General features: G+C 41.0%; 3 protein-coding genes across 4 annotated transcripts in view; 2 read left to right on the forward strand and 1 right to left on the reverse strand.

The window, feature by feature from the left end:
* dbh (dopamine beta-hydroxylase) overlaps positions 1–9,752 on the forward strand; it is a 37,629-nt gene extending 27,877 nt beyond the window's left edge. Inside the window, exons 10-15 of the mRNA XM_062959705.1 lie at positions 1,530–1,673; positions 2,158–2,196; positions 4,330–4,389; positions 4,478–4,605; positions 6,996–7,155; positions 8,814–9,752. Coding sequence (XP_062815775.1) covers positions 1,530–1,673; positions 2,158–2,196; positions 4,330–4,389; positions 4,478–4,605; positions 6,996–7,155; positions 8,814–8,948 — 666 coding nt within the window. The 3' untranslated portion in view covers positions 8,949–9,752. The remainder of the gene's footprint in view (positions 1–1,529; positions 1,674–2,157; positions 2,197–4,329; positions 4,390–4,477; positions 4,606–6,995; positions 7,156–8,813) is intronic.
* sardh (sarcosine dehydrogenase) overlaps positions 6,980–25,672 on the reverse strand; it is a 66,339-nt gene continuing 47,646 nt past the window's right edge. For both annotated transcript variants that reach the window (XM_062959695.1, XM_062959696.1), the window contains exons 18-21: positions 22,289–22,451; positions 16,792–16,960; positions 14,720–14,855; positions 6,980–10,149 (exon numbers count right to left, since the gene is read on the reverse strand). In XM_062959695.1, coding sequence (XP_062815765.1) covers positions 10,024–10,149; positions 14,720–14,855; positions 16,792–16,960; positions 22,289–22,451 — 594 coding nt within the window. In that variant the 3' untranslated portion in view covers positions 6,980–10,023. The remainder of the gene's footprint in view (positions 10,150–14,719; positions 14,856–16,791; positions 16,961–22,288; positions 22,452–25,672) is intronic.
* On the forward strand, positions 11,259–14,909 carry LOC134293127 (uncharacterized). The gene has a single exon (XM_062959706.1). The coding sequence runs from the start codon at positions 12,495–12,497 to the stop codon at positions 13,251–13,253; it is 759 nt and encodes a 252-aa protein (XP_062815776.1). The 5' UTR covers positions 11,259–12,494; the 3' UTR covers positions 13,254–14,909.

Below are 25,672 nucleotides of genomic sequence, written 5' to 3' on the forward strand. Positions count from 1 at the left end.
GAATTCAAACCATGGAGAAGTCAAGCTATGGATCACTGAAACCACAGATCAGTCAAACCATGAATAATTGAAACCATGGAGAAGTCAAGCCATGGAGAAGTCAAACCATGAACAATTGAAACCACAGAGAATTCAAACCATGGAGACGTCAAACCATGAATAATTGAAACCACAGATAATTCAAACCATGGAGAAGTCAAGCCATGGATAATTGTAACCACAGATAAATCAAACCATGGATAATTGAAACCACAGATAAATCAAACCACAGATAAAACAAACCATGGAGAAGTCAAACCAGGAATAATTGAAACCATAAATAAATCAAACCATGGAGAAGTCAAGCCATGGAGAAGTCAAACCAGGAATAATTGAAACCACGGATAATTAAACCATGGAGAAGTCAAACCAGGAATAATTGAAACCACAGATAAGTCAAATCATAGATAAATCAAACCATGGAGAAGTCAAACCAGGAATAATTGAAACCATAGATAAATCAAACCATGGAGAAGTCAACCCATGGATAATTGAAACCACAGATAATTCAACCCACGGAGAAGTCAAGCCATGAAGATATCAAACCATGAATAATTGAAACCATGGATAATTGAAACCACGGAGAAGTCAAGCAATGGATAATTGAAACCACAGATAAGTCAAACCATAGATAAATAAAACCACAGAGAAGCCAAACCATGAATAATTGAAACCACGGATAATTCAAACCATGGAGAAGTCAAGCCATGGATAATTGAAACCACAGATAAGTCAAACCATAGATAAATAAAACCACAGAGAAGTCAAACCATGAATAATTGAAACCACGGATAATTCAAACCATGGAGAAGTCAAACCATGAATAATTGAAACCACAGATAATTCAAACCATGGAGAAGTCAAACCATGAAGAATTGAAACCACAGATAATTCAAACCATGGAGAAGTCAAGCCATGGAAAGTTGAAACCACAGATAAGTCAAACCATGGAGAAGTCAAACTATAGAGAAGTCAAACCATGGAAAAGTCACAGATAATTGAAACCACATATAAGTCAAACTATAGATAAATCAAGCCATGGAGAAGTCAAACTATAAATAATTGAAACAACAGATAAGTCAAACCAAACCATGAAGAAGTCAAACTATAGATAAATCAAACCATGAATAGTTGAAACAACAGATAAGTGAAATGTTTTATGAATCAAATCATGGATAAATTAAACCACGAATAAGTCAACCCATGAAGAAGTCAACCCATAGATAATTGAAACCACAGATAGATCAAGCCATAGATAGTAGATAGTAGATATATTCATATCAAACCATGAATATGTCAAACCATAGATAAGTCAACCCATGGAGAAGTGAAACTATGCCTACAGGTTCTGGATGTATATGGTTCTACTTTCATGTGATTCCTGATTGCACATGCTGATACTTCTGGTTTGCAGACATTGATCCCTCTTGCCTTTGTTTCTTCCTTTCCCCATATTGCCCCCCATTTTTCTCCCTCGCCCCCTTGACCAGGCCCTGCCCCCTTCCGGGATCCACATTTTCGCCTCTCAGCTTCATACCCACCTGACTGGGAGGAGCGTGGAGACCGTCTTATCAAGAGGAGGCCAGGAGAAAGAGATCGTCAACAAGGACCCCCACTATAGCCCCCACTTCCAGGTATGGATTTTGAGTAAAGTGCTTGGGTGACGTGACATCACGGCAGAGTCATGGAGGACCTAAAGCTTCCTAGAGAGGCATCCTCACAATTGCAATTCCTTTAGTTTTACTTTCACTTTCGCGTTCCTACTTTCCTGGGCCCATAACCTGTTTTTTAATAATCATTGGATGGCCATTTTTTCCCCCCAAAAAACAGGGCGTCTGAAATTCGAAATTCGAAACAAAAACAGAACAAAAACCAAACGGCTTCGCACACCCTTAAATTGGCCCTCTGTCGAGAGAGCTTATATTGTGTCTTCCTGCCTGGCCGAATGGGGTTGGTTGGTTGGCCGTTGGGATCTCTTCCAACTGTATGGCTCTATGATTTTACATAGACCCAGACAGGCTGTGTGCACCCATAAACCTCCTTCTGCCCTTGACCTGGCCTGATCTTGACTTTACCTTATCCGACTTTATCTTCTGTCTGGCTTGTGTTTTCCCCTAGGAGATCCGCATGTTGAAGAAAGTGGTGTCTGTGTTTCCGGTGAGTATCTAAGCCAGGGGTCCCCAAACTTTTTAAACAGGGGGCCAGTCCACGGTCCCTCAGACAGTTGGAGGGCCGGGCTAGAGTTTTTTTTTAAAAAAAATCTATGAACAAATTCCTATGCACTCTGCACATGCCTCATTTTGAAACGAAACGAAACGGGAACAAATACAGCCTTGATGATAACAACAACAACAACAACAATAATAACAACAACAAAGAGGGTTGGAAGAGAGCCCTTGGGCCACTGAGTCCAGCCCCCTTCTGCCTTTGTGCACCCAAAGCACAAGCAAAGCACCCCTGACCGATGGCCTCCCAGCCTCAATGTTAATAATAATAATAATAATAATAATAATAATAATAATAATAATAATAATAAAGAGGGTTGGAAGAGACCCCTTGGGCCATTGAGTCCAACTCTTCTGCCTTTGTGCACCAAAAGCACAAACAAAGCATCCCTGACATGGCCACCCAGCCTCAATAATAATAATAATAATAATAATAATAATAATAATAATAATAATAATAATACAGTAGAGTCTCACTTATCCAAGCCTCGCTTATCCAAGCCTCTGGATTATCCAAGCCATTTTTGTAGTCAATGTTTTCGATATATTATGATATTTTGGTGCTAAATTCATAAATACAGTAATTACAACATAACATTACTGTGTATCTAACTACTTTTTCTGTCAAATTTGTTGTATAACATGATGTCTTGGTGCTTAATTTGTAAAATCATAACCTAATTTGATGTTTAATAGGCTTTTCCTTAATCTCTCCTTATTATCCAAGATGTTCGCTTATCCAAGCTTCTGCCGGCCCGTTTAGCTTGGATAAGTGAGACTCTACTGTAATAATAATAATAATAATAATAATAATAATAATAATAATAATAATAATAATAATAAGTGTTTTAAGAGAAGAAGAGACCCCTTGGGCCATTTAGCCCAACCCTCTTCTGCCCTTGTGCCGTGGGGGCCGGATAAATGGCTTCGATGGGCCGCATCCGGCCCCCGGGCCTTAGTTTGGGGACCCCTGATCTAAGCCATCATTTGGGTTCCCTCTTAACCTTCTCTTCTAAACATCCCCAGCTCCCAAAGCCACTTCTCAGAGGGAATCATAGTTAGACCATTTTCAGTCACCCTTTTCTGGATACTTCTTAGCTCAGTGATGGGCAACCTTTTGCACTTGGTGTGTCAAAATTCGCCAAAAAAAAACCTAGCATGACTTGGGTGGTGTGTCACTTTGAGAAAAAAACCCCATAATTTCGCAATATGTATAGTTTAAATAACAAAAATATATAAGTGTAATATATAACGGTATTTAATAAATCAAAAACTATTTACTACCGTTATTTCCATGTACAACAATCTATGGTACTTTTTGCAGTTTAAGCTTCACAAAGTTTCCACACTGATTTCTCTCTATTCTAGTTTCAATATAGTCATGAATAATGAATAATATAATAATAATATAATAGTAATAATATGATAATATAAATAGGTTATATAGATGTGTAAAAGGGCCTTGAGTCTACACTGCCATATAATCCAGTTAAAATCAGATAATCTGTATTTTATAGGCAGTGTGGAAGAGGCCTAAGTGAGACCTAACTCTGCCTGTCCCCTGGGCTGAGTGGGTTGCTAGGAGACCCAATGGGCGGAGCTTAGCCTTCTAACTGGCAGCAATTGGATAAAAACAATTATTCCTCTCCCTCTAATTAGGACTTTATTTTTCTTTTTGTTGTATGAACGTAGAGGCATGGATGAGGGGTTGTGCTGCCAAATTTAGTGTTTCTGGGATGTGTAGTTTTGTCCTAGGCCAAAATTTCATTACCCTTTTATATATATAGATAGATTATATCTTCCTGCCTGGCTGAATGGGATTGGTTGGTTGGTTGGTTGGTTGGATGCTGAGATCTCTTATAATATTATAATATAATATAATATAATTATATAATAATATATTAGTTTGGGTACCCGGTGTTGCCTGGATTGCTGGTGCCAAGTTTGGTCCAATTCCATCTTTGCCATGTATATATGCACTTTAATCCGCCCTGAATCCCCTTCAGGGTGAGAAGGGCGGAATATAAATATTGTAAACAAACAAATAATGCTTCTTTCCAAACAGGGCGATGTGCTGAGAACCACTTGCATCTACAACACCGAAGACAGGAGTCAAGCCACTGTGGTGAGTCTCTCGGTCCCGGCACATAATATAATTGCGACTATTTAATCGTGACTCCTGCTTGTCTGATCCAATCTTTTCTAATCTGCAGGGAGGCTTTGGAATCATGGAAGAGATGTGTGTGAATTACGTCCATTATTATCCCCAGACGGAGCTGGAGCTGTGCAAGAGCGCCATTGACTTGGGCTACCTTCAGCGCTATTTTAAGCTTGTCAACAGGTATGGAAAGGCTACCTGTACTATAATGTACACATACACTGTAGGATTAATGCAGTTCCATATATATCACTTTAACTACTCTGGCTCAATGTACTCCTGGGAGTTGTCTTTCACCTTCTCAATGCCTCATCAAACTATGAGGTTTGAATAAAAAGTAATGCCTCCACCTTCGTTACTTGGGTTTGGATGGGAATATTTTAATAAATCAAACGCAGAAATAATCCTTAGAATGTGCTCTTTGAATTCCCTTTTCCACATAATCACCAGACAACTGGATACATTTCTGCCAATGATGAAGAAGTTTTCTGAAGCCGTCACAGAAGAAGTCGACACTCTGTTTCCACAACCGGCGTCTCACAGTTCTCTCAACATCTGATAGCCAAGCAAAGCAATAATGTGACCCATACGTTCTTGTGAAATGCCGATTATGCTTGAAATTTCTCTCCAAGTGATACAACGATCATCCTGAATCGATCTGTCAACCTTTTGCTTGTGAAACTCGGTGGTTGCTGTCACAGGACGTCCAACTTTCTTTGTCATGCAAGTCAGATGTTCCCACCTCAACATCTTTAAACTTATTCGCCCAACAACGCACAGGACTCACATCAACACAATCACCATAAACAGCTTGCATTCTCTGGTGAATCTCCTTTGGGGTGACACCTTCTGCTCTCAAGACTTCAATGACTGCACATTGCTTAAGTCACAGGGTTCCATACTTGGCACCTTAACAACACAACCGTTCAATGCTAAGGCTTCCCGCCAAATGGAACTGTAGAGGAGAGTCTACTGTGCAGGATTCCATACTTCGCACTTTAACAACACAACCGTTCAATGCTAAGGCTTCCCGCCAAATGGAACTGTAGAGGAGAGTCTACTGTGCAGGATTCCATACTTCGCACTTTAACAACACAACCGTTCAATGCTAAGGCTTCCCACCAAATGGAACTGTAGAGGAGAGTCTACTGTGCAGGATTCCATACTTCGCACTTTAACAACACAACCGTTCAATGCTAAGGCTTCCCGCCAAATGGAACTGTAGAGGAGAGTCTACTGTGCAGGATTCCATACTTCGCACTTTAACAACACAACCGTTCAATGCTAAGGCTTCCCACCAAATGGAACTGTAGAGGAGAGTCTACTGTGCAGGATTCCATACTTCGCACTTTAACAACACAACCATTCAATGCTAAGGCTTCCCGCCAAATGGAACTGTAGAGGAGAGTCTACTGTGCAGGATTCCATACTTCGCACTTTAACAACACAACCGTTCAATGCTAAGGCTTCCCGCCAAATGGAACTGTAGAGGAGAGTCTACTGTGCAGGATTCCATACTTCGCACTTTAACAACACAACCGTTCAATGCTAAGGCTTCCCACCAAATGGAACTGTAGAGGAGAGTCTACTGTGCAGGATTCCATACTTCGCACTTTAACAACACAACCGTTCAATGCTAAGGCTTCCTGCCAAATGGAACTGTAGAGGAGAGTCTACTGTGCAGGATTCCATACTTCGCACTTTAACAACACAACCGTTCAATGCTAAGGCTTCCCACCAAATGGAACTGTAGAGGAGAGTCTACTGTGCAGGATTCCATACTTCGCACTTTAACAACACAACCGTTCAATGCTAAGGCTTCCTGCCAAATGGAACTGTAGAGGAGAGTCTACTGTGCAGGATTCCATACTTCGCACTTTAACAACACAACCGTTCAATGCTAAGGCTTCCCGCCAAATGGAACCATCTGTGCAGGGTTCCATACTTCGCACTTTAACAACACAACCGTTCAATGCTAAGGCTTCCCACCAAATGGAACTGTAGAGGAGAGTCTACTGTGCAGGATTCCATACTTCGCACTTTAACAACACAACCGTTCAATGCTAAGGCTTCCTGCCAAATGGAACTGTAGAGGAGAGTCTACTGTGCAGGATTCCATACTTCGCACTTTAACAACACAACCGTTCAATGCTAAGGCTTCCCGCCAAATGGAACCATCTGTGCAGGGTTCCATACTTCGCACTTTAACAACACAACCGTTCAATGCTAAGGCTTCCCGCCAAATGGAACCATCTGTGCAGGGTTCCATACTTCGCACTTTAACAACACAACCGTTCAATGCTAAGGCTTCCCGCCAAATGGAACTGTAGAGGAGAGTCTACTGAACAAGCCGTTACCTGCTGCATACCAGTCCTGCCATCTGTTGAGGAATTACGAAGGTGGAGGCATTACTTTTCATTCAACCCTCGTACAACTCCCACATCGAGCCATGGCAATTAAAGTGGTGCCAAGCTGGATTAATTCTACACTGTAGATGCATCCATAAAGCACCACAGTCTCTCTGAGAATGTCAGTTTAATAATAAGGGTTCAGTCAATTTCTCTTTCTGGCAGGTTTAATGATGAGGAAGTCTGCACATGCCCAGAGGCCTCCGTCACGCAGCAGTTTGCCTCGGTGCCTTGGAATTCACTCAGCAGAGATGTCTTGAAATCCCTGTATGGATTTGCTCCCATTTCGATGCATTGTAATAAGTCTTCAGCAGTCCGTTTCCCGGTACGTATGGCCAAGGAAGGGAAGGAAACAATATGGCAACCATTTTAAGACATCTCAGAGTATCGTTGTCCATAATCATAAAAAGAAATAGCATCCAATTTCGCTGGTGGACAGAGATCTTCTGTCTAGGAATCTCTAGATTAACCAGTAGGTCTTCCAGCATGATTTTATGGCCATCTTCTGAAGGACGTTGACCATTGAGTTGCAATGACTAGGAATTTCTAGGTCTTCCAAACGTGACTTTATGGCCAATTTCTGAAGGACGTTGATAATTGAATTAAAGTGACTAGGAATTTCTAGGTCGTCCAGCATGGCTTTACAGCCAACTCTGGTGGAATTTGACCACAAAAATACACTGGAGGACCTAGAGATCCCATGTTCCGTCTAGGAATCTCTAGGTCCTTCAGGATAACTTTATGGCCAAGCTCTGAAGGACGTTAACCATTGAGTTGAAATGGAGGATCTATAAATTCCAAGTGAGTTGTTCCATTTCAGAGTCTCTAGGTCCTCCAGCATGACTTCAAGACCAACTTCTGAAGGACGTTGACCATTGAGTTGCAATGTCTAGGAATTTATAGGTCTTCCAACATGACTTTATAGTTAACTTTTGAAGGATGTTGACCATTGAGTTGCAGTGACTAGGAATTTCTAGGTCTTCCAGCATGACTTTATGGCCAACTTTTGAAGGACGTTGACCACTGAGTTGTAATGACTCGGAATTTCTATGTCTTCCAGCATGACTTTATAGTTAACTTTTGAAGGACATTGACCATTGAGTTGCAATGACTAGGAATTTCTAGGTCTTCCAACATGATTTTATGGCCAACTTTTGAAAGACGTTGACCATTGAGTTGCAATGACTAGGAATTTCTAGGTCTTCCAACATGACTTTATGGCCAACTTCTGAAGGACTTTGCCCATTGAGTTGCAATGACTAGAAATTTTTAGGTCTTCCAACATGACTTTAAGACCAACTTCTGAAGGACGTTGACCATTGAGTTGCAGTGACTAAGAATTTCTAGGTCTTCCAGCATGACTTTATGGCCAATTTCTGAAGGACGTTGATAATTTAATTAAAGTGACTAGGAATTTCTAGGTCTTCCAGCATGACTTTATGGCCAGCTTTTGAAGGACGTTGACCATTGAGTTGCAGTGACTAGGAATTTCTAGGTCTTCCAGCATGACTTTATGGCCAATTTCTGAAGGACGTTGATCATTGAATTTAAGTAACTAGGAATTTCTAGGTCTTCCAGCATGACTTTATGGCCAGCTTTTGAAGGACATTGATCATTGAATTAGAGTAACTAGGAATTTCTAGGTCTTCCAGCATGACTTTATGGCCAACTTCTAAAGGATGTTGACCATTGAGTTGCACCTAGGGATTCCTAGGTGTTCTGTCTAGGAATTTCCAGACCTTCCAGCACGACTTGATGGCCAATTGGCAGAAGTGGACCACAAAGTTGCACTGGAAGAACGAGAGATTCCTAGAGAAGTGTTCAGTCTTGGAATCCTAGCTTTTCCTGCATGACTTTATGGCCAACTTCAATCTAAATCCTATGGTTGGAAACCACTACATGAGACTCATTGGCTTGATCTTCTTGTTGGCTCTTCACTCAACAATTCAATTACTCACAATGCTTGTTCTCTTTCCCTGACAGGGAGAATGGGAGAGACAAACGTTGCCAAAAGTTACGGAGGTACTTCCGGAGCCGGCCTCACCCTGTGAACACAATGGACCCCACTTCCCAGCATCCCCCACCATTGTAAAGCTTGACAAAGAAGCGTCAAAATAAGACCTGGGTTGAACCTTAATTGGACCTTAATCGCTTTCAGCTCAAGTTTGGCTTGACTTTGATTCTTTGCAGCTTCTACAGGAAACCCTGATGCCAATGAGAGATATGGCAGGGATAGCTTTTCATGAGAAAGGAGTTCAGTCCGTCTAGTTGCTTGGATTGCAATATATTGGCTCTATCAGCAAAACCAAACAGGAGGACCAATGAAAGGAATCCCTAGATTGATCAGATTTCCATTTATTTTTTCTCTGAGAACCAGTAGAAACAACCAAAGCTCACCATAGAACTGCCGTGGAGGACCTAGAATTTCTTCTCTTTAGGAATCTTTGGGTCTTCCAGCCTGACTCTATGGTCAACTTCCGGTTTCATATATAAGAATAAGCCTCAGATTCCCATTTTTGGTTCTCTGAGGACCAGTCGAGACAACCAAAGCCCACCATAGAACTGCAGTGGAGGACCTAGAATTTCTTCTCTTTAGGAATCTTTGGGTCTTCCATCCTGACTCTATGGTCAACTTCCGGTTTCATATATAAGAATAAGCCTCAGATTCCCATTTTTGGTTCTCTGAGGACCAGTCGAGACAACCAAAGCTCACCATAGAACTGCCGTGGAGGACCTAGAATTTCTTCTCTTTAGGAATCTTTGGGTCTTCCAGCCTGACTCTATGGTCAACTTACTAAGAATAAGACTCAACAAAACCTCCATGTATAGAAGTAATGTCGGATGAGGGAGATAAACAAAGAATGGAGATGTTCCTCAAAATCTTGTCGCTGCTATTGTCTTATGCATGGATGAATTCTCCTATGGAAATGGTTGGGATTTTTTTGTCTCACGAGAGTCATTTCACGTGGGTGTGCGTTTGGTGCCGTCTGTGGTTCCATCGTACAACCTTGCCATTTGATGCAATCGCAAAATATAGGTGGTAACTCGGCATTTGGAGCAGACAGATGCAACTCAACCTTGTCGTAGGACCTTGGCCAAGATTTCCGGCACCGCGCAATGTTATTCCGCACCTTCCTTCGCCCCCTTTTCCTCTTTCGGTAGAAGCTTCCTGTGTTTTCGAGATCGAATCGCCTCAATAGATCCCTTTCACTCTCTTGTTGTCGGGATCGAAGGGGGATCTTGTGTGGGCTTTCGCTTGGTAGGCAACACCCATCCTCTCCAGCATGTATTTGCCGCTTTTCACAAAATCAGGCGTGACCTGGAGAAGAGACGACACGAAACAACAGTGACGACAACATTCCTGTTATCATTTCGTGCCTGATAAACAAACACTATAAAGGTTCAAAACATAAAAAGAGATGTGTATAGTAGAGCAACTTGCAAAGGCCACAGAAATAGTCAGGCCTCTCTGAGTATAGAGCTATCTTCCTTCTATGTAAAAAGGATAAGCGAGTACTATCAAGTTTCAAAACATAAGTCTTAAAAGATATATTAACCAATATTATTTTGCAAAGGTTGAATGTGTTTATATTATTTTGGTTGTCAAATTCAATTGATGGTTAAATAGTGGAGACCATTACAGTCTGGAAGATACTACTGTGGATTATAACAGTTGACTGTACTTATTAACTACTGTGGATTATAACAGTTGACTGTACTTATTATTTTCATTATTGTTGTTAACTCTCAGGTAATATTGTATGTATATGGTGCTCTGAATTACATAATGCAACTTACGTTTTGAAACTTTATAGTATTCGCTTATCTTTTTTACATAGAAGGAAGATAGCTGTATACTCAGAGAGGCCTGACTATTTCTGTGGCCTTTGCAAGTTGCTCTAATATGCACATCTCTTTTTATGTTTTGAACCTTTATAGTGTTTGATTATCTCTTCGACATTGTCTAGTATAGACATTTGTGTGTATTTATCATTATCATTTCGTGCCTATCTGCCTTTTTGTTTTGAGATAGTGATAAGAAAAGCTATCAGCTGTTTATACTTTAATCCAGGGGTCCTCAAACTTTTTAAGTGGAGGGCCGATTCATGGTCCTTCAGATTGTTGAGGGGCCGAATTATCATTTAAAAAAAAAAAACCAACAAATTCCTATGCTCACGGCACATGTTTTATTTGTAGTGCAAAAACCCCCCCAACCCAGCAACAATTACTTATTTACCAGTATTTATTTATTACATTTATACCCCACCCTCTCTCACCTCGAAGGGGACTCAAAGCGGCTTACAAGTTGTATGTACATACAATATATTATATGATTAGCATTATATATTACTATATGGTACTATACCATTATACCATAATATTATTAGTAATATTACATGTAATATATAATATATAATTAATATTATTATATTATACAATATTATTATATTGTATTATTATTATTAGCCGCCCTGAGTCTCCTATTGGGTGAGAAGGACGGGGTAAAAATACTGTAATAAATAAATAAATATTATATTGTATTACATTATAATATTATTATTAATATTATATGTATACACAATATATTATATTATTACCATATCATTCATTTACAACATTTCGTCAACTCCATGAACTCCATAGATTACTTAGACTCTGTAGACCTTATAGATCTCATAGACTCCATAGATTCCATTGACTCCATAGATGTCACAATCTCCCTAGTTTCCATAGGCTTCATAGTTTCCATAGACTCCAACGATTACACAGACCCTGTAGACTTTATAGACCTCATAGACTCCATGGACTCCATAGACTTCATAGTCTCCCTAGTCTCAATAGACTTCATAGTTTCCATAGACTCCAACGATTACATAGACTCTGTAGACTTTATAGACCTCATAGACTCCATGGACTCCATAGACTTCATAGTCTCCCTAGTCTCAATAGACTTCATAGTTTCCATAGACTCCAACGATTACATAGACTCTGTAGACTTTATAGACCTCATAGACTCCATGGACTCCATAGACTTCATAGTCTCCCTAGTCTCAATAGACTTCATAGTTTCCATAACTCCAACAATTACATAGACTCTGTAGACTTTATAGACCTCATAGACTCCATGGACTCCATAGACTTCATAGTCTCCCTAGTCTCAATAGACTTCATAGTTTCCATAGACTCCAAAGATTACACAGACCCTGTAGACTTTATAGACCTCATAGACTCCATGGACTCCATAGACTTCATAGTCTCCCTAGTCTCAATAGACTTCATAGTTTCCATAGACTCCAAAGATTACACAGACCCTGTAGACTTTATAGACCTCATAGACTCCATGGACTCCATAGACTTCATAGTCTCCCTAGTCTCAATAGACTTCATAGTTTCCATAGACTCCAAAGATTACACAGACCCTGTAGACTTTATAGACCTCATAGACTCCATGGACTCCATAGACTTCATAGTCTCCCTAGTCTCAATAGACTTCATAGTTTCCATAGACTCCAACGATTACATAGACTCTGTAGACTTTATAGACCTCATAGACTCCATGGACTCCATAGACTTCATAGTCTCCCTAGTCTCAATAGACTTCATAGTTTCCATAACTCCAACAATTACATAGACTCTGTAGACTTCATAGACCTCATAGACTCCATGGACTCCATAGACTTCATAGTCTCCCTAGTCTCAATAGACTTCATAGTTTCCATAGACTCCAAAGATTACATAGACTCTGTAGACTTTATAGACCTTATAGACTCCATGGACTCCATAGACTTCATAGTCTCCCTAATCTCAATAGGCTTCATAGTTTCCATAGACTCCAACGATTACATAGACTCTGTAGACTTTATAGACCTCATAGACTCCATGGACTCCATAGACTTCATAGTCTCCCTAATCTCAATAGGCTTCATAGTTTCCATAGACTCCAACGATTACATAGACTCTGTAGACTTTATAGACCTCATAGACTCCATGGACTCCATAGACTTCATAGTCTCCCTAGTCTCAATAGACTTCATAGTTTCCATAGACTCCAAAGATTACACAGACCCTGTAGACTTTATAGACCTCATAGACTCCATGGACTCCATAGACTTCATAGTCTCCCTAGTCTCAATAGACTTCATAGTTTCCATAGACTCCAACAATTACATAGACTCTGTAGACTTTATAGACCTTATAGACTCCATGGACTCCATAGACTTCATAGTCTCCCTAGTCTCAATAGACTTCATAGATTCAATAGACTCCAAAGATTACATAGACACTGAAGACTTTATAGATCTCATGAACTCCATAGACTTCATTTACAACATTGGTAAATGGAAGAACAATACAATATTTAAAAATAATAATAATTTTAACCAACATACTGTAAACTTATCAAGATTTCAGTGGGAAGTGTGAGCCTGCTTCTGGCCAATGAGATAATCAAGTAGGATTGTTGTTGTGCATTCAAGTCATTTCAGACTTTGGTCGAGCCTAAGTCTAAAACTGATCCTTTGATAGCCTTCTTTGAGTCTTGAATCTTGGCTGATATCAAGAAATGGAGCTTGAGAAGCTTTGCCACTCTCATTTTCAACGCAAGGATGATCAGCCGAGGCAAAAACTCTTACGAGTTGACTGCCAGCCCTCCATTCACAATAATTCTTGGCCAAGTACGTACAGGAAGACCTAGATTATTTCATTTCATAACTATGGTTTATGCTCCCAGTCCTGAGCCCTTTGGACACATCCATCTGGTCCAAAACAAACTGTCAAGAGTTTTCAACGTCACCAAGATACCCCTAGTCCTCTGTTTCCCTGTTTACTACTTCACTGCCAAGGTTTCTCTCTTTGCTTTGGGCTGCCTGTCACATTACGAGATGCGAGTGAAGGGAAAGAGACAGAAGCAAGCCATTGCGTAGGAATAAATAGCCAAAAGGCCTCTTCCATTGCTAGAGTCATTCCAATGCGGACGGATTCTTTCTGGACTCGGGAAAGGTGGCGGAAAAAGATATTGGAGCAGTTACGAATTGTGGACCTGAAGGTCACAGATTTCCAATTTTTGGAGACATGCACACATACAGCTTGGGCTTCTGCATGCATCTCTATTAGGGTGTGTATACACTAGACATGTCCAAAAAATAGTTTTGAATCGTATATCGGAATTATTTCGGATTGTTCTCACTTTTTGATACGCATTCCGAGACATTGTCTCACAGCGTAATCAGCAATGTAATTCGAACCATTGTTGGCCCATTCTCTAATTGTCTCTTAATGTTTTGTTATCCCCCCCCCCAAATTATTTTAACGTATTTTTAAAAATATATTTTTTAATTTTTTTTGTTTCTGCAACCTACCTTGAATGGGAGCTTAGCTCAGCCTAACATGGTTCTTTCACTTAGCAAGGAAATTTCTAGTTTTCAAAGTATCTTTGCACTCCTTGCCAGGGCATTGCTTGGCGTGGTGGTCACTGGTCCATTTCTAATGGAAGGCATTGGGTTGAGGCTTGTGGGATTACATAGCCAGAGACACCATTGATTTCGCGTCTGCCATTTTAGAAACATTTAGAATCATTACGAATTTTCAGAAATATCCGAAATTTTTGGGTGAAAAAAATCGGAAATACTTTCTATATCGAAGCGCCATCGCCCCCTACTTTAGAAACGAGAATTGAAACATTTTTTTTCATTGATCGGACATGCCTAGTACATACGTATCCACCATTAACAAGGTACATACGAAGAATCGGAACTTTCGGAAAGTTTTGAACTTTTTGCTTCAAAATTCGGAAATGACTTTAGAAACGAAGCGCCAGCGTCCCCTACTTTCAAAGTGAGTATTGAACCATTTTTTTTCATGGATCGCACATGCCTAATTTCCATACTCACTGGTCCTCCGTCAGGATCCCGGATGTAGCCGTAGGCAATGGTTTTGTTGATCGCGTGCCCAAAGTCTGCCCGGCGGATGTGCCCAACCACTTTGCCGTTCCTCCAGATGGCTTCCAACCCAAACATGGGCACCTTTCTATGGAAAGGAGAGAAAATTACATGAGGTATACTATTGGATATAATGAACCAACCTTCTGTGTCAGTGGTGTGTAATTTGAAACTGGTCCGGGTTTTATTCCAAACATTAACAGAGTTGTCCAAAGTGGTCTACCTATTCAGAGAATTTGATTCAGCCCAATTATTTGGATACAAGTGTTCGATTCAAAATACAATATATACTCATGTATAAGTCAACCTCATATCTCATGTATGTGTTGACATCATATCTCATGTATAAGTTGAAAGCAGGCTCTAGGGCAACTTGGGGTCCCCAGATGTTTTTGGCCTACAACTCCCAGAAATCCCAGCCAGTTCACCAGCTGTTAGGATTTCTGGGAGTTGAAGGCCAAAACCATCTTAGGGCCCCAGGTTGAGAACCACTGCTCTAGGGCCAAAATTATAAAATTTTTGTGATCCATGAAGTCTCTAGGTCCTCCAGCATGACTTTATAGTCAACTTTCGAAGGACGTTGACCAATGAATTGCAGTGGAGGGCCTAGACATTCTGAGAGGTGTTCCTAGGTCTTCCAGCATCTCTTTCTGGCCAACGTCTGGTGGAAGCTGACCATGGAGGAACTAGATATTCATAGAAAGCTATTCTGCCTAGAAATCTCTAGGTCCTCCAGCTTGACTTTATGGCTAACTTCTGAAGGATGTTGACCATTGAGTTGCAGTGCCTAGGAATTTCTAGATCTTCCAGCATGGCTTTACGGCCAATTTCTGAAGGACGTTGATAATTGAATTAGAGTAACTAGGAATTTATAGGTCTTCCAGCATGACTTTATGGCCAACTTCTGAAGGAAGTTGATCACTGAGTTCTAGTGACAAGGAATGTCTAGGTCTTCCAGCATAACTTTATGACCAACTTCTGAAGGATGTTGACCATTGAGTTCTAGTCACAAGGAATTTCTAGGTCTTCCAGCATGACTTCATGACCAACTTCTGAAGGATGTTGACCATTGAGTTGCAGTGCCTAGGAATTTCTAGGTCTTCCAGCTTGACTTCATGGCCAACTTCTGAAGGTTGACCACTGAGTTGCAGTGCCTAAGAATTTCTAGATCTTCTAGCATGACTTTATGGCCAACTTCTGAAGGACGTTGACCATTAAGTTCTAGTGACAAGGAATTTCTAGGTCTTCCAGCATGACTTTATGGCCAACTTCTGAAGGACGTTGACCATTAAGTTCTAGTGACAAGGAATTTCTAGGTCTTCCAACATGACTTCATGGCCAACTTGTGAAGGTTGGCCACTGAGTTGCAGCACCTAAGAATTTCTACATCTTCTAGCCTGACTTTATGATCAACTTCTGAAGGATGTTAGCCATTGAGTTGCACTGAAGGACCTAGGAATTCGTAGATAGGTGTTCTGTCTAGGGATTTCTAGATCTTCCAGCATGACTTTATGGTGAACTTCTGAAGGATGTTGGCCATTGAGTTGCACTGAAGGACCTAGGAATTCCTATATAGGTGTTCTGTCTAGGGATTTCTAGATCTTCCAGCATGACTTCATGGCCAACTTCTGAAGGATATTGGCCATTGAGACCTAGGAATTCCTAGATAGGTGTTCTGTCTAGGGATTTCTAGATCTTCCAGCGTGACTTTATGGCCAACTGACAGAAATGGACCATAAAGTTGCACTGGAAGAACGAGAAATTCCTAGAGAAGTGTTCAGTCTTGGAATCCTAACTTCTCCAGCATGACTTCATGGCCAACTCATACCATCAAAATCCATTGTTTATGAACATTGAAGGAGACCTGTTGGACGGAGCTCCATGTTGACTCATTGCTCAACAACTCCATCTTGTTCATTGCGGACTGCTAAGTCAACATGGAGCTAAATCAGACCAATTCTACACTCCTTCTCCGGTAGTAACAATAGTGTTAATGACATGGATGTCTGGTACATGTTACTCACTCATCGATAGTGAAGCAGACCAGACGGCGGAAGATTCCGGAGGCTTTCTGGGCTTCTATCGCCTCCCGTCCAAGGAAAGGGATGTCTGACTTGAGTTTGCAGGTGAAAGCGAGGCCCGCCTCGAGGGGGCTGTCGTCCGGTCGGAGATCTGCGTGCCAGTGCCTATAACCTAAAGATATCATTTCTCAGTAATCGAGTAATGGCTTGGCAGCCCTGGACCCATATGTTCTTTTATCCCCACAAAGTATGGCAACCACGTTAGCCACGATTGTGAGATGCCACCCGTCGTTCCGCATCAATCAAAGCTTGCTGCGAGTATTTTGCATACATTTGCATAGGCGGTTATAAGGCGGCTTAGCATGATCCAAAACGGCAGCGCTTGTCATGTTCAGAGGGAGGGGATTATCCAGCCTTATCCGAAAATTCAAGTGGGATTTCACAAAGGCAAAACTCAAATTGGAGGCGGATTCAGCCCCACACTACCTGAAATTTCAGAACGTTCCTTGAGGGTCACCATGACATGAAGGCACACAACAAACGCTATCTTAAAATGTATTTTTAATGGTCTCATAAATATTATAAATCTACTAGCTGTGCCCGGCCACGTGTTGCTGTGGCATTGTCTGGTGGTGTTGGTGAGAAATTGTTGAGTTAGTGGTGGTATTGAATGTCTGTTGTATGGTTGTCTTTATGTTTAGTATGCATTTGGTTGTTTGTGTACGGTGACAGTGGTGAGGATAGAGGGGGGTCTATGTCCCTGTGCAGTATTGTATAGTATTTATTAGGCATGTCCGATCGATGAAAAAAATGTTTCAATTCTCGTTTCTAAAGTAGGGGGTGCTGGCGCTTTGATATAGAAAGTATTTCCAATTTTTTCACCCCAAAAAATTAGAAAATTCGTAATGATTCTAAATGTTTCTAAAATGGCGGACGCGCATGCGCAATCGCTACACACTGGGCTTGTATGGCAATCTTCCATGGGGATGCAGAGGATGTTAGCCCCCACCTTTGCGTCCATCGTGGAAGCTTCTGATTGGCCGGGGAGCGGCAGCCATGTTAGGCTATGGTAAGCTCCCATTCAAGGTAGGTTGCAGAAACAATTTTTTAAAAAATATTTTTTAAAAAATTATGGGGGGGGGGGGGGAAATTAACGAAACATTAAGAGACAATTAGAGAATGGGCCAACAATGGTTCAAATTACATTGCTGGTTGCTCTGTGAGACAATGTCTCGGAATGCGTATCAAAAAGCGAGAACAATCCGAAATAATTCCGATATACAATTCAAAACGATTTTTTGGACATGTCTAGTATTTATACGTTGTCCATGTGCTGTGAATGCTTGGATTGTGTCCTGCTGTATAATAGAAAGGTTTGGGCTGGATGGCCCTTAGGGGTCTCTCCAAACTCTTGGATTCTATGCTTCTATTATTGTTGTTGTTGTTATCATCTTCATCATCATCATTATTATTTAGAGGCTGGATGGCCATCTGTCAGGAGTGCTTGGATTGTGTCCTCCTGCATGGTAGAAGGAAGTTGATCTGGATGATCCTTAGGGGTCACTCCAAACCTTAGGATTGTATGTTGTTGTTGTTATTATTATTATTATTATTATTATTATCATCATCTTCATCATCATCATTATTATGTAGAGGCTGGATGGCCATCTGTCAGGAGTGCTTGGATTGTGTCCTCCTGCATGGTAGAAGGAAGTTGATCTGGATGATCCTTAGGGGTCACTCCAAACCTTAGGATTGTATGTTGTTGTTGTTGTTGTTGTTGTTGTTATTATTATTATTATTATTATTATTGTCATCTTCATCATCATCATTATTATGTAGAGGCTGGATGGCCATCTGTCAGGAGTGCTTGGATTGTGTCCTACTGCATGGTAGAAGGAAGTTGATCTGGATGATCCTTAGGGGTCACTCCAAACCTTAGGATTGTATGTTGTTGTTGTTGTTGTTGTTGTTATTATTATTATTATTATTATTGTCATCTTCATCATCATCATTATTATGTAGAGGCTGGATGGCCATCTGTCAGGAGTGCTTGGATTGTGTCCTACTGCATGGTAGAAGGAAGTTGATCTGGATGATCCTTAGGGGTCACTCCAAACCTTAGGATTGTATGTTGTTGTTGTTGTTGTTGTTGTTATTATTATTATTATTATTGTCATCTTCATCATCATCATTATTATGTAGAGGCTGGATGGCCATCTGTCAGGAGTGCTTGGATTGTGTCCTACTGCATGGTAGAAGGAAGTTGATCTGGATGATCCTTAGGGGTCACTCCAAACCTTAGGATTGTATGTTGTTGTTGTTGTTGTTGTTGTTGTTATTATTATTATTATTATCATCTTCATCATCATCATTATTATGTAGAGGCTGGATGGCCATCTGTCAGGAGTGCTTGGATTGTGTCCTCCTGCATGGTAGAAGGAAGTTGATCTGGATGATCCTTAGGGGTCACTCCAAACCTTAGGATTGTATGATGTTGTTGTTGTTGTTGTTGTTATTATTATTATTAGTAGTAGTAGTAGTAGTATTAGTATTGAGAGGCTGGGTGGCCATCTGTTGGGAGTGCTTGGATTGTGTCCTCCTGCATGGTAGAAGGAAGTTGATCTGGATGATCCTTAGGGGTCACTCCAAACCTTAGGATTGTATGTTGTTGTTGTTGTTGTTGTTGTTGTTATTATTATTATTATTATTGTCATCTTCATCATCATCATTATTATGTAGAGGCTGGATGGCCATCTGTCAGGAGTGCTTGGATTGTGTCCTACTGCATGGTAGAAGGAAGTTGATCTGGATGATCCTTAGGGGTCACTCCAAACCTTAGGATTGTATGTTGTTGTTGTTGTTGTTGTTGTTGTTATTATTATTATTATTATTGTCATCTTCATCATCATCATTATTATGTAGAGGCTGGATGGCCATCTGTCAGGAGTGCTTGGATTGTGTCCTCCTGCATGGTAGAAGGAAGTTGATCTGGATGATCCTTAGGGGTCACTCCAAACCTTAGGATTGTATGTTGTTGTTGTTGTTGTTGTTATTATTATTATTATTGTCATCTTCATCATCATCATTATTATGTAGAGGCTGGATGGCCATCTGTCAGGAGTGCTTGGATTGTGTCCTACTGCATGGTAGAAGGAAGTTGATCTGGATGATCCTTAGGGGTCACTCCAAACCTTAGGATTGTATGTTGTTGTTGTTGTTGTTGTTGTTATTATTATTATTATCATCTTCATCATCATCATTATTATGTAGAGGCTGGATGGCCATCTGTCAGGAGTGCTTGGATTGTGTCCTCCTGCATGGTAGAAGGAAGTTGATCTGGATGATCCTTAGGGGTCACTCCAAACCTTAGGATTGTATGTTGTTGTTGTTGTTGTTGTTGTTATTATTATTATTGTCATCTTCATCATCATCATTATTATGTAGAGGCTGGATGGCCATCTGTCAGGAGTGCTTGGATTGTGTCCTACTGCATGGTAGAAGGAAGTTGATCTGGATGATCCTTAGGGGTCACTCCAAACCTTAGGATTGTATGTTGTTGTTGTTGTTGTTGTTGTTATTATTATTATTATCATCTTCATCATCATCATTATTATGTAGAGGCTGGATGGCCATCTGTCAGGAGTGCTTGGATTGTGTCCTCCTGCATGGTAGAAGGAAGTTGATCTGGATGATCCTTAGGGGTCACTCCAAACCTTAGGATTGTATGTTGTTGTTGTTGTTGTTGTTGTTATTATTATTATTATCATCTTCATCATCATCATTATTATGTAGAGGCTGGATGGCCATCTGTCAGGAGTGCTTGGATTGTGTCCTACTGCATGGTAGAAGGAAGTTGATCTGGATGATCCTTAGGGGTCACTCCAAACCTTAGGATTGTATGTTGTTGTTGTTGTTGTTGTTGTTATTATTATTATTATCATCTTCATCATCATCATTATTATGTAGAGGCTGGATGGCCATCTGTCAGGAGTGCTTGGATTGTGTCCTACTGCATGGTAGAAGGAAGTTGATCTGGATGATCCTTAGGGGTCACTCCAAACTTTAGGATTGTATGATGTTGTTGTTGTTGTTATTATTATTAGTAGTATTAGTATTGAGAGGCTGGGTGGCCATCTGTTGAGAGTGCTTGGATTGTGTCCTGCATGGCAGAATTGGGTTGGACTGGATAAGTGAGACTCTACTGTATATTTCTAATCTTATATTATCTGCTTAGAACTGGATTATATGAAGCCCCTTCTACACAGCTGTATAAAATGCACACTAAAGTGGATTATCTGGCCGTGTGGAGTCAAGATAATCCAGTTCAAAGCAGATAATATAAGATTATAAATGGGTTATGCAGCTGTGTGGAAGGGCCTTGAGTCTACACTGCCATATAATCCAGTTAAAATCTGATAATCTGTGGAAAAGGCCTAAGTGAGGTCTAACTGTGCCTGTCTCCTGGGCTGAGGAGGTTGCTAGGAGACCAAGTGGGCGGAGCTTAGCCCTCTAACTGTCAGCAATTGGATAAAAACAATAATTTCTGTCCCTCTAATTAGGACTTTATTTTTCTTGTGTTTTTGTTGTATCAACCTAGAGCCGTGGATGATGTGTTGTCAAATTTCGAGGTTGGGGGGCCTGTAGTTTTGTTGTTTTGTCCGGTGCCCTGATTCCATCACTCTTTTATGTATCAGACAATCAGAAATATTGTATATTCACAACCTTTAGGAAATAATATCCCCTGATGGCGCAGCGTGTTAAAACGCTGAGCTGCTGAACTTCTGGACCGAAACATTGCAGGTTTGAATTGGGGGAGCAGAGAGAGCCCCCACTGTTAGCCCCAGCTTCTGCCAACCCTAAAGTTCAAAAACATGCAAAGGAGAGTAGATGAATAGGTACTGCTCTGGCGGGAAGGTAACGGCGCTCCATGCAGTCATGCCACGTGACCTTGGAGGAGTCTACGGACAACGCCGGCTCTTCGGCTTAGAAATGGAGATGAGCACCAACCCCCAGAGTCAGGGGAAAACCTTTACCCTTTACCTTAACTACCACCAATTCCTCAATACAGTAGAGTCTCACTTATCCAACATAAACGGGCCGGCAGAACGTTGGATAAGCGAATATGTTGGATAATAAGGAGAGATTAAGGAGAAGCCTATTAAACATCAAATTGGGTTATGATTTTACAAATTAAGCACCTAAACATCATGTTATACAACAAATTTGGCAGAAAAAGTAGTTCAATACACAGTAATGCTATTCAGTAATTACTGTATTTATGACTTTATCACCAAAATATCACGATGTATTGAAAACATTGACTACAAAAATGCGTTGGATAATCCAGAACGTTGGATAAGCGAGTGTTGGATAAGTGAGACTCTACTGTACGTTATTTCCCAGACCACCAGACTTCGCCACAGCAACGCGTGGCCGGGCACAGCTAGTATCAAATATAATATATGTAACCAAGAAACAAACACTTCTTTCCACCTACCTTTCTCAATGCTGAGCGAGTCGATGGCTCGGTAGCCGGCGTTCATGATGCCATGTTTGGCGCCAGCCTTCATGACCGCGCGGTAGACGGTCACGCAGTCCTTCTTGGGCACATGGAGCTCCCATCCCATCTCGCCCACAAACGACAGCCTCATGGCACGTACCTAAGAGCATGAAGAGGCCAAGAGAATAGAAGAAATGACGGGAGAAGGACAAAATGACAGCGGAGAAAAAAAGGAAGGAAAAATAAAGTACGTCAGCATCACATTGCAAGGGAATTCCAGATCTTTTTCAGTCCATTCTTAACATCTACAGCAGGGGTTCCCAAACTAAGGCCCGGGGGCCGGATGCGGCCCATCGAAGCCATTTATCCGGCCCCCACGGCACAAGGGCAGAATGGGGTTGGGCTAAATGACCCAAGAGGTCCCTTCTTCTCTTACAACCCTTATTATTATTATTATTATTATTATTATTATTATTATTATTATTATTATTATTATTAACATTGATTCTGGGTGGCTATCTGTCAGGGATGCTTTGCTTGTGCTTATGGTGCACAGAGGCAGAAGGGGGTTGGGCTAAATAACCCAAGAGGTCCCTTCTTCTCTTACAACCCTTATTATTATTATTATTATTATTATTATTATTATTATTATTATTATTAACATTGATTCTGGGTGGCTATCTGTCAGGGATGCTTTGCTTGTGCTTATGGTGCACAGAGGCAGAAGGGGGTTGGACTAAATGGCCCAAGAGGTCTCTTCCAACCCTCTTTATTATTATTATTATTATTATTATTATTATTATTATTATTATTATTATTAACACTGATTCTGGGTGGTCATCTGTCAGGGGTGCTTTGCTTGTGCTTTCGGTGCACAAAGGCAAAGGGGGATTGGACTCAATGGCCCAAAGGGTCTCTTCCAACCCTCTTATTTATTATTATTGTTATTATTATTATTATTATTATTATTGCTCGGTAGCCAACTATAGTCCGGCCCTCCAATGGTCCGAAGGATCGTGAACTGGCCCCCTGTTTAAAAAGTTTGGGGACCCCTGATCTACAGCATTGACGAATGTTTTGGATCTCTGTCAAGATCCAGATCCTTAGCCTTGTGCTAGGGTCCCACCAAACTATATCTCCCACGATGCCCTAGCCTTGAACCATGCCAATACAAGTGGTGTTAAGCTGCATTCATTCAACAGTGTAAATACATATATATAATCTATATATATAAAAGAGTAATGACGTTTCGGCCTAGGACAAAACAACAAAACTACACATCTCAGAAACACTAAACTTGGCAGCACAACCCGTCATCCATGCCTCTACGTTCATACAACAAAAAGCTCCAGCTTCTCCAGAAAACGGCCAGGCTTTGAGACTGCAAGGCTATTCACTGCTATTCCACCTGGCCAACAAAGGATTCCCATAAGCCACAGCAACACGTGGCCGGGCAAAGCTAGTCTATATATATATATATATATATATATAACACAATAATTTATACATATATAATATATTGTATATACTTATAATATTGATAATATTATAATGTAATACAATATTATACTAATAATAATATAATATTAATTATATATTATATATTAAATGTAATAAATAAATAAATAAATAAATAGTGCAACCTGGGACCCCTTTGCTTTCAGTCGGCACCAAATTCCACTCCATGCACAAAATATTATAAATGTTGTGTTGTCAAAGGCTATCACGGCCGGAATCACTGGATTGCAGTTTCCCGGGCTGTCTGGCCATGTCCTGGAAGCATTCTCTCCTGACATTTTGCCCGCATCTTTGAGTTTGTGAGGTCTGTTGGAAACTAGGCAAGTGGAGTTTATATATATATCTGTGGAATAATGGCCAGGGTGGGAGAAAGAACTCTTGTCTGTTGGAGGCAAGTGTGAATGTTGCAATGCTTGATTAGCATTGAATAGCCTTGCAGCTTCAAAGCCTGGCTGCTTCCTGCCTGGGGGAATCCTTTGTTGGGAGGTGTTATCTGGTCCTGATTGCTTCCCCCGTTTTTAGAGTGTTGTTCTCTATTTACTGTCCTGATAACTTTATTTACCTCCCGGGAAAGGATTGCCCCCAGGCAGGGAGCAGCCAAGCTTTGAAGATACAAGGCTATTCAATGATAATCAAGGTGGCCAACTGCAACACTCACACTTGCCTCAAACAAACAAGAGTTCTTCCTCCCACCCTGGACATTATTCCACAGATATATAAACCCCACTTGCCAACAGACCTCACAACCTCTGAGGATGCCTGCCATAGGTGTGGGCGAAACGTCAGGAGAGAATGCTTCTGGAACACGACCAGAGCAGATAGATAGATAGATAGATAGATAGATGGAAACTAGGTAAGCGGAGTCTGTCTAACAGACCTCTCAACCTCTGAGGATGCCTGCCATAGATATGGGCGAAATGTCAGGAGAGAATGCTTCTGGAACATGACCAGAGCAATTAGATAGATACTAGAAAGATAGATAGATAGACTCCACTTGCCTAGTTTCAAACAGACCTCCCAACCTCTGAGGATGCCTGCCATAGATGTGGGCGAAACGTCAGGAGAGAATGCTTCTGGAACATAGCCATACAATCCGGAAAACTCACCGCAATTCCAGCCATGAAAGCCTTCGACAACACAATGTTCTATTTGTCCTCAAGTCCCATCTCCAAGATATCCCATTTTGTACATAGTTTTTATGTTGTCAAATGGCCGGAATCTCAGGGTTGTTGTGCGTTTTCCAGATTGTATGGACATGTTCCAGAAGCATTCTCTCCTGACATTTCCCCCACATCTATGACAGGCATCCTCAGAGGTTGAGAGGTCTGTTTGAAACCAGGCAAGTGGAATCTATCTATCTATCTATCTATCTATCTATCTATCTATCTATCTATCTATCTATCTATCTGCTCTGGCCATGTTCCAGAAGCATTCTCTCCTGACGTTTCACCCACTCTATGGCAGGCATCTTCAGAGGTTGAGAGGTCTGTTTGAAACTAGGCAAGTGGAGTCTATCTATCTATCTATCTATCTATCTATCTATCTATCTATCTATCTGCTCTGGTCATGTTCCAGAAGCATTCTCTCCTGACGTTTCGCCCACATCTATGGCAGGCATCCTCAGAAGTTGAGAGGTCTGTTGGAAACTAGGCAAGTGGAGTCTATCTATCTAGCTATCTGCTCTGGTCATGTTCCAGAAGCATTCTCTCCTGACGTTTCGCCCACATCTATGGCAGGCATCCTCAGAAGTTGAGAGGTCTGTTGGAAACTAGGCAAGTGGAGTCTATCTATCTATCTGCTCTGGTCATGTTCCGGAAGCATTCTCTCCTGACGTTTCACCCGCATCTATGGCAGGCATCCTCA

The sequence above is a fragment of the Anolis carolinensis genome, unplaced genomic scaffold (genome assembly GCF_035594765.1).
Source record: "Anolis carolinensis isolate JA03-04 unplaced genomic scaffold, rAnoCar3.1.pri scaffold_7, whole genome shotgun sequence".
NCBI lineage: Eukaryota > Metazoa > Chordata > Lepidosauria > Squamata > Dactyloidae > Anolis > Anolis carolinensis.

What these genes read in the sequence shown, in the direction of transcription:
- LOC134293127 (XM_062959706.1), top strand. Translation starts at nt 12,495, where the DNA reads ATGGACTCCATAGACTTCATAGTCTCCCTAGTCTCAATAGACTTCATA.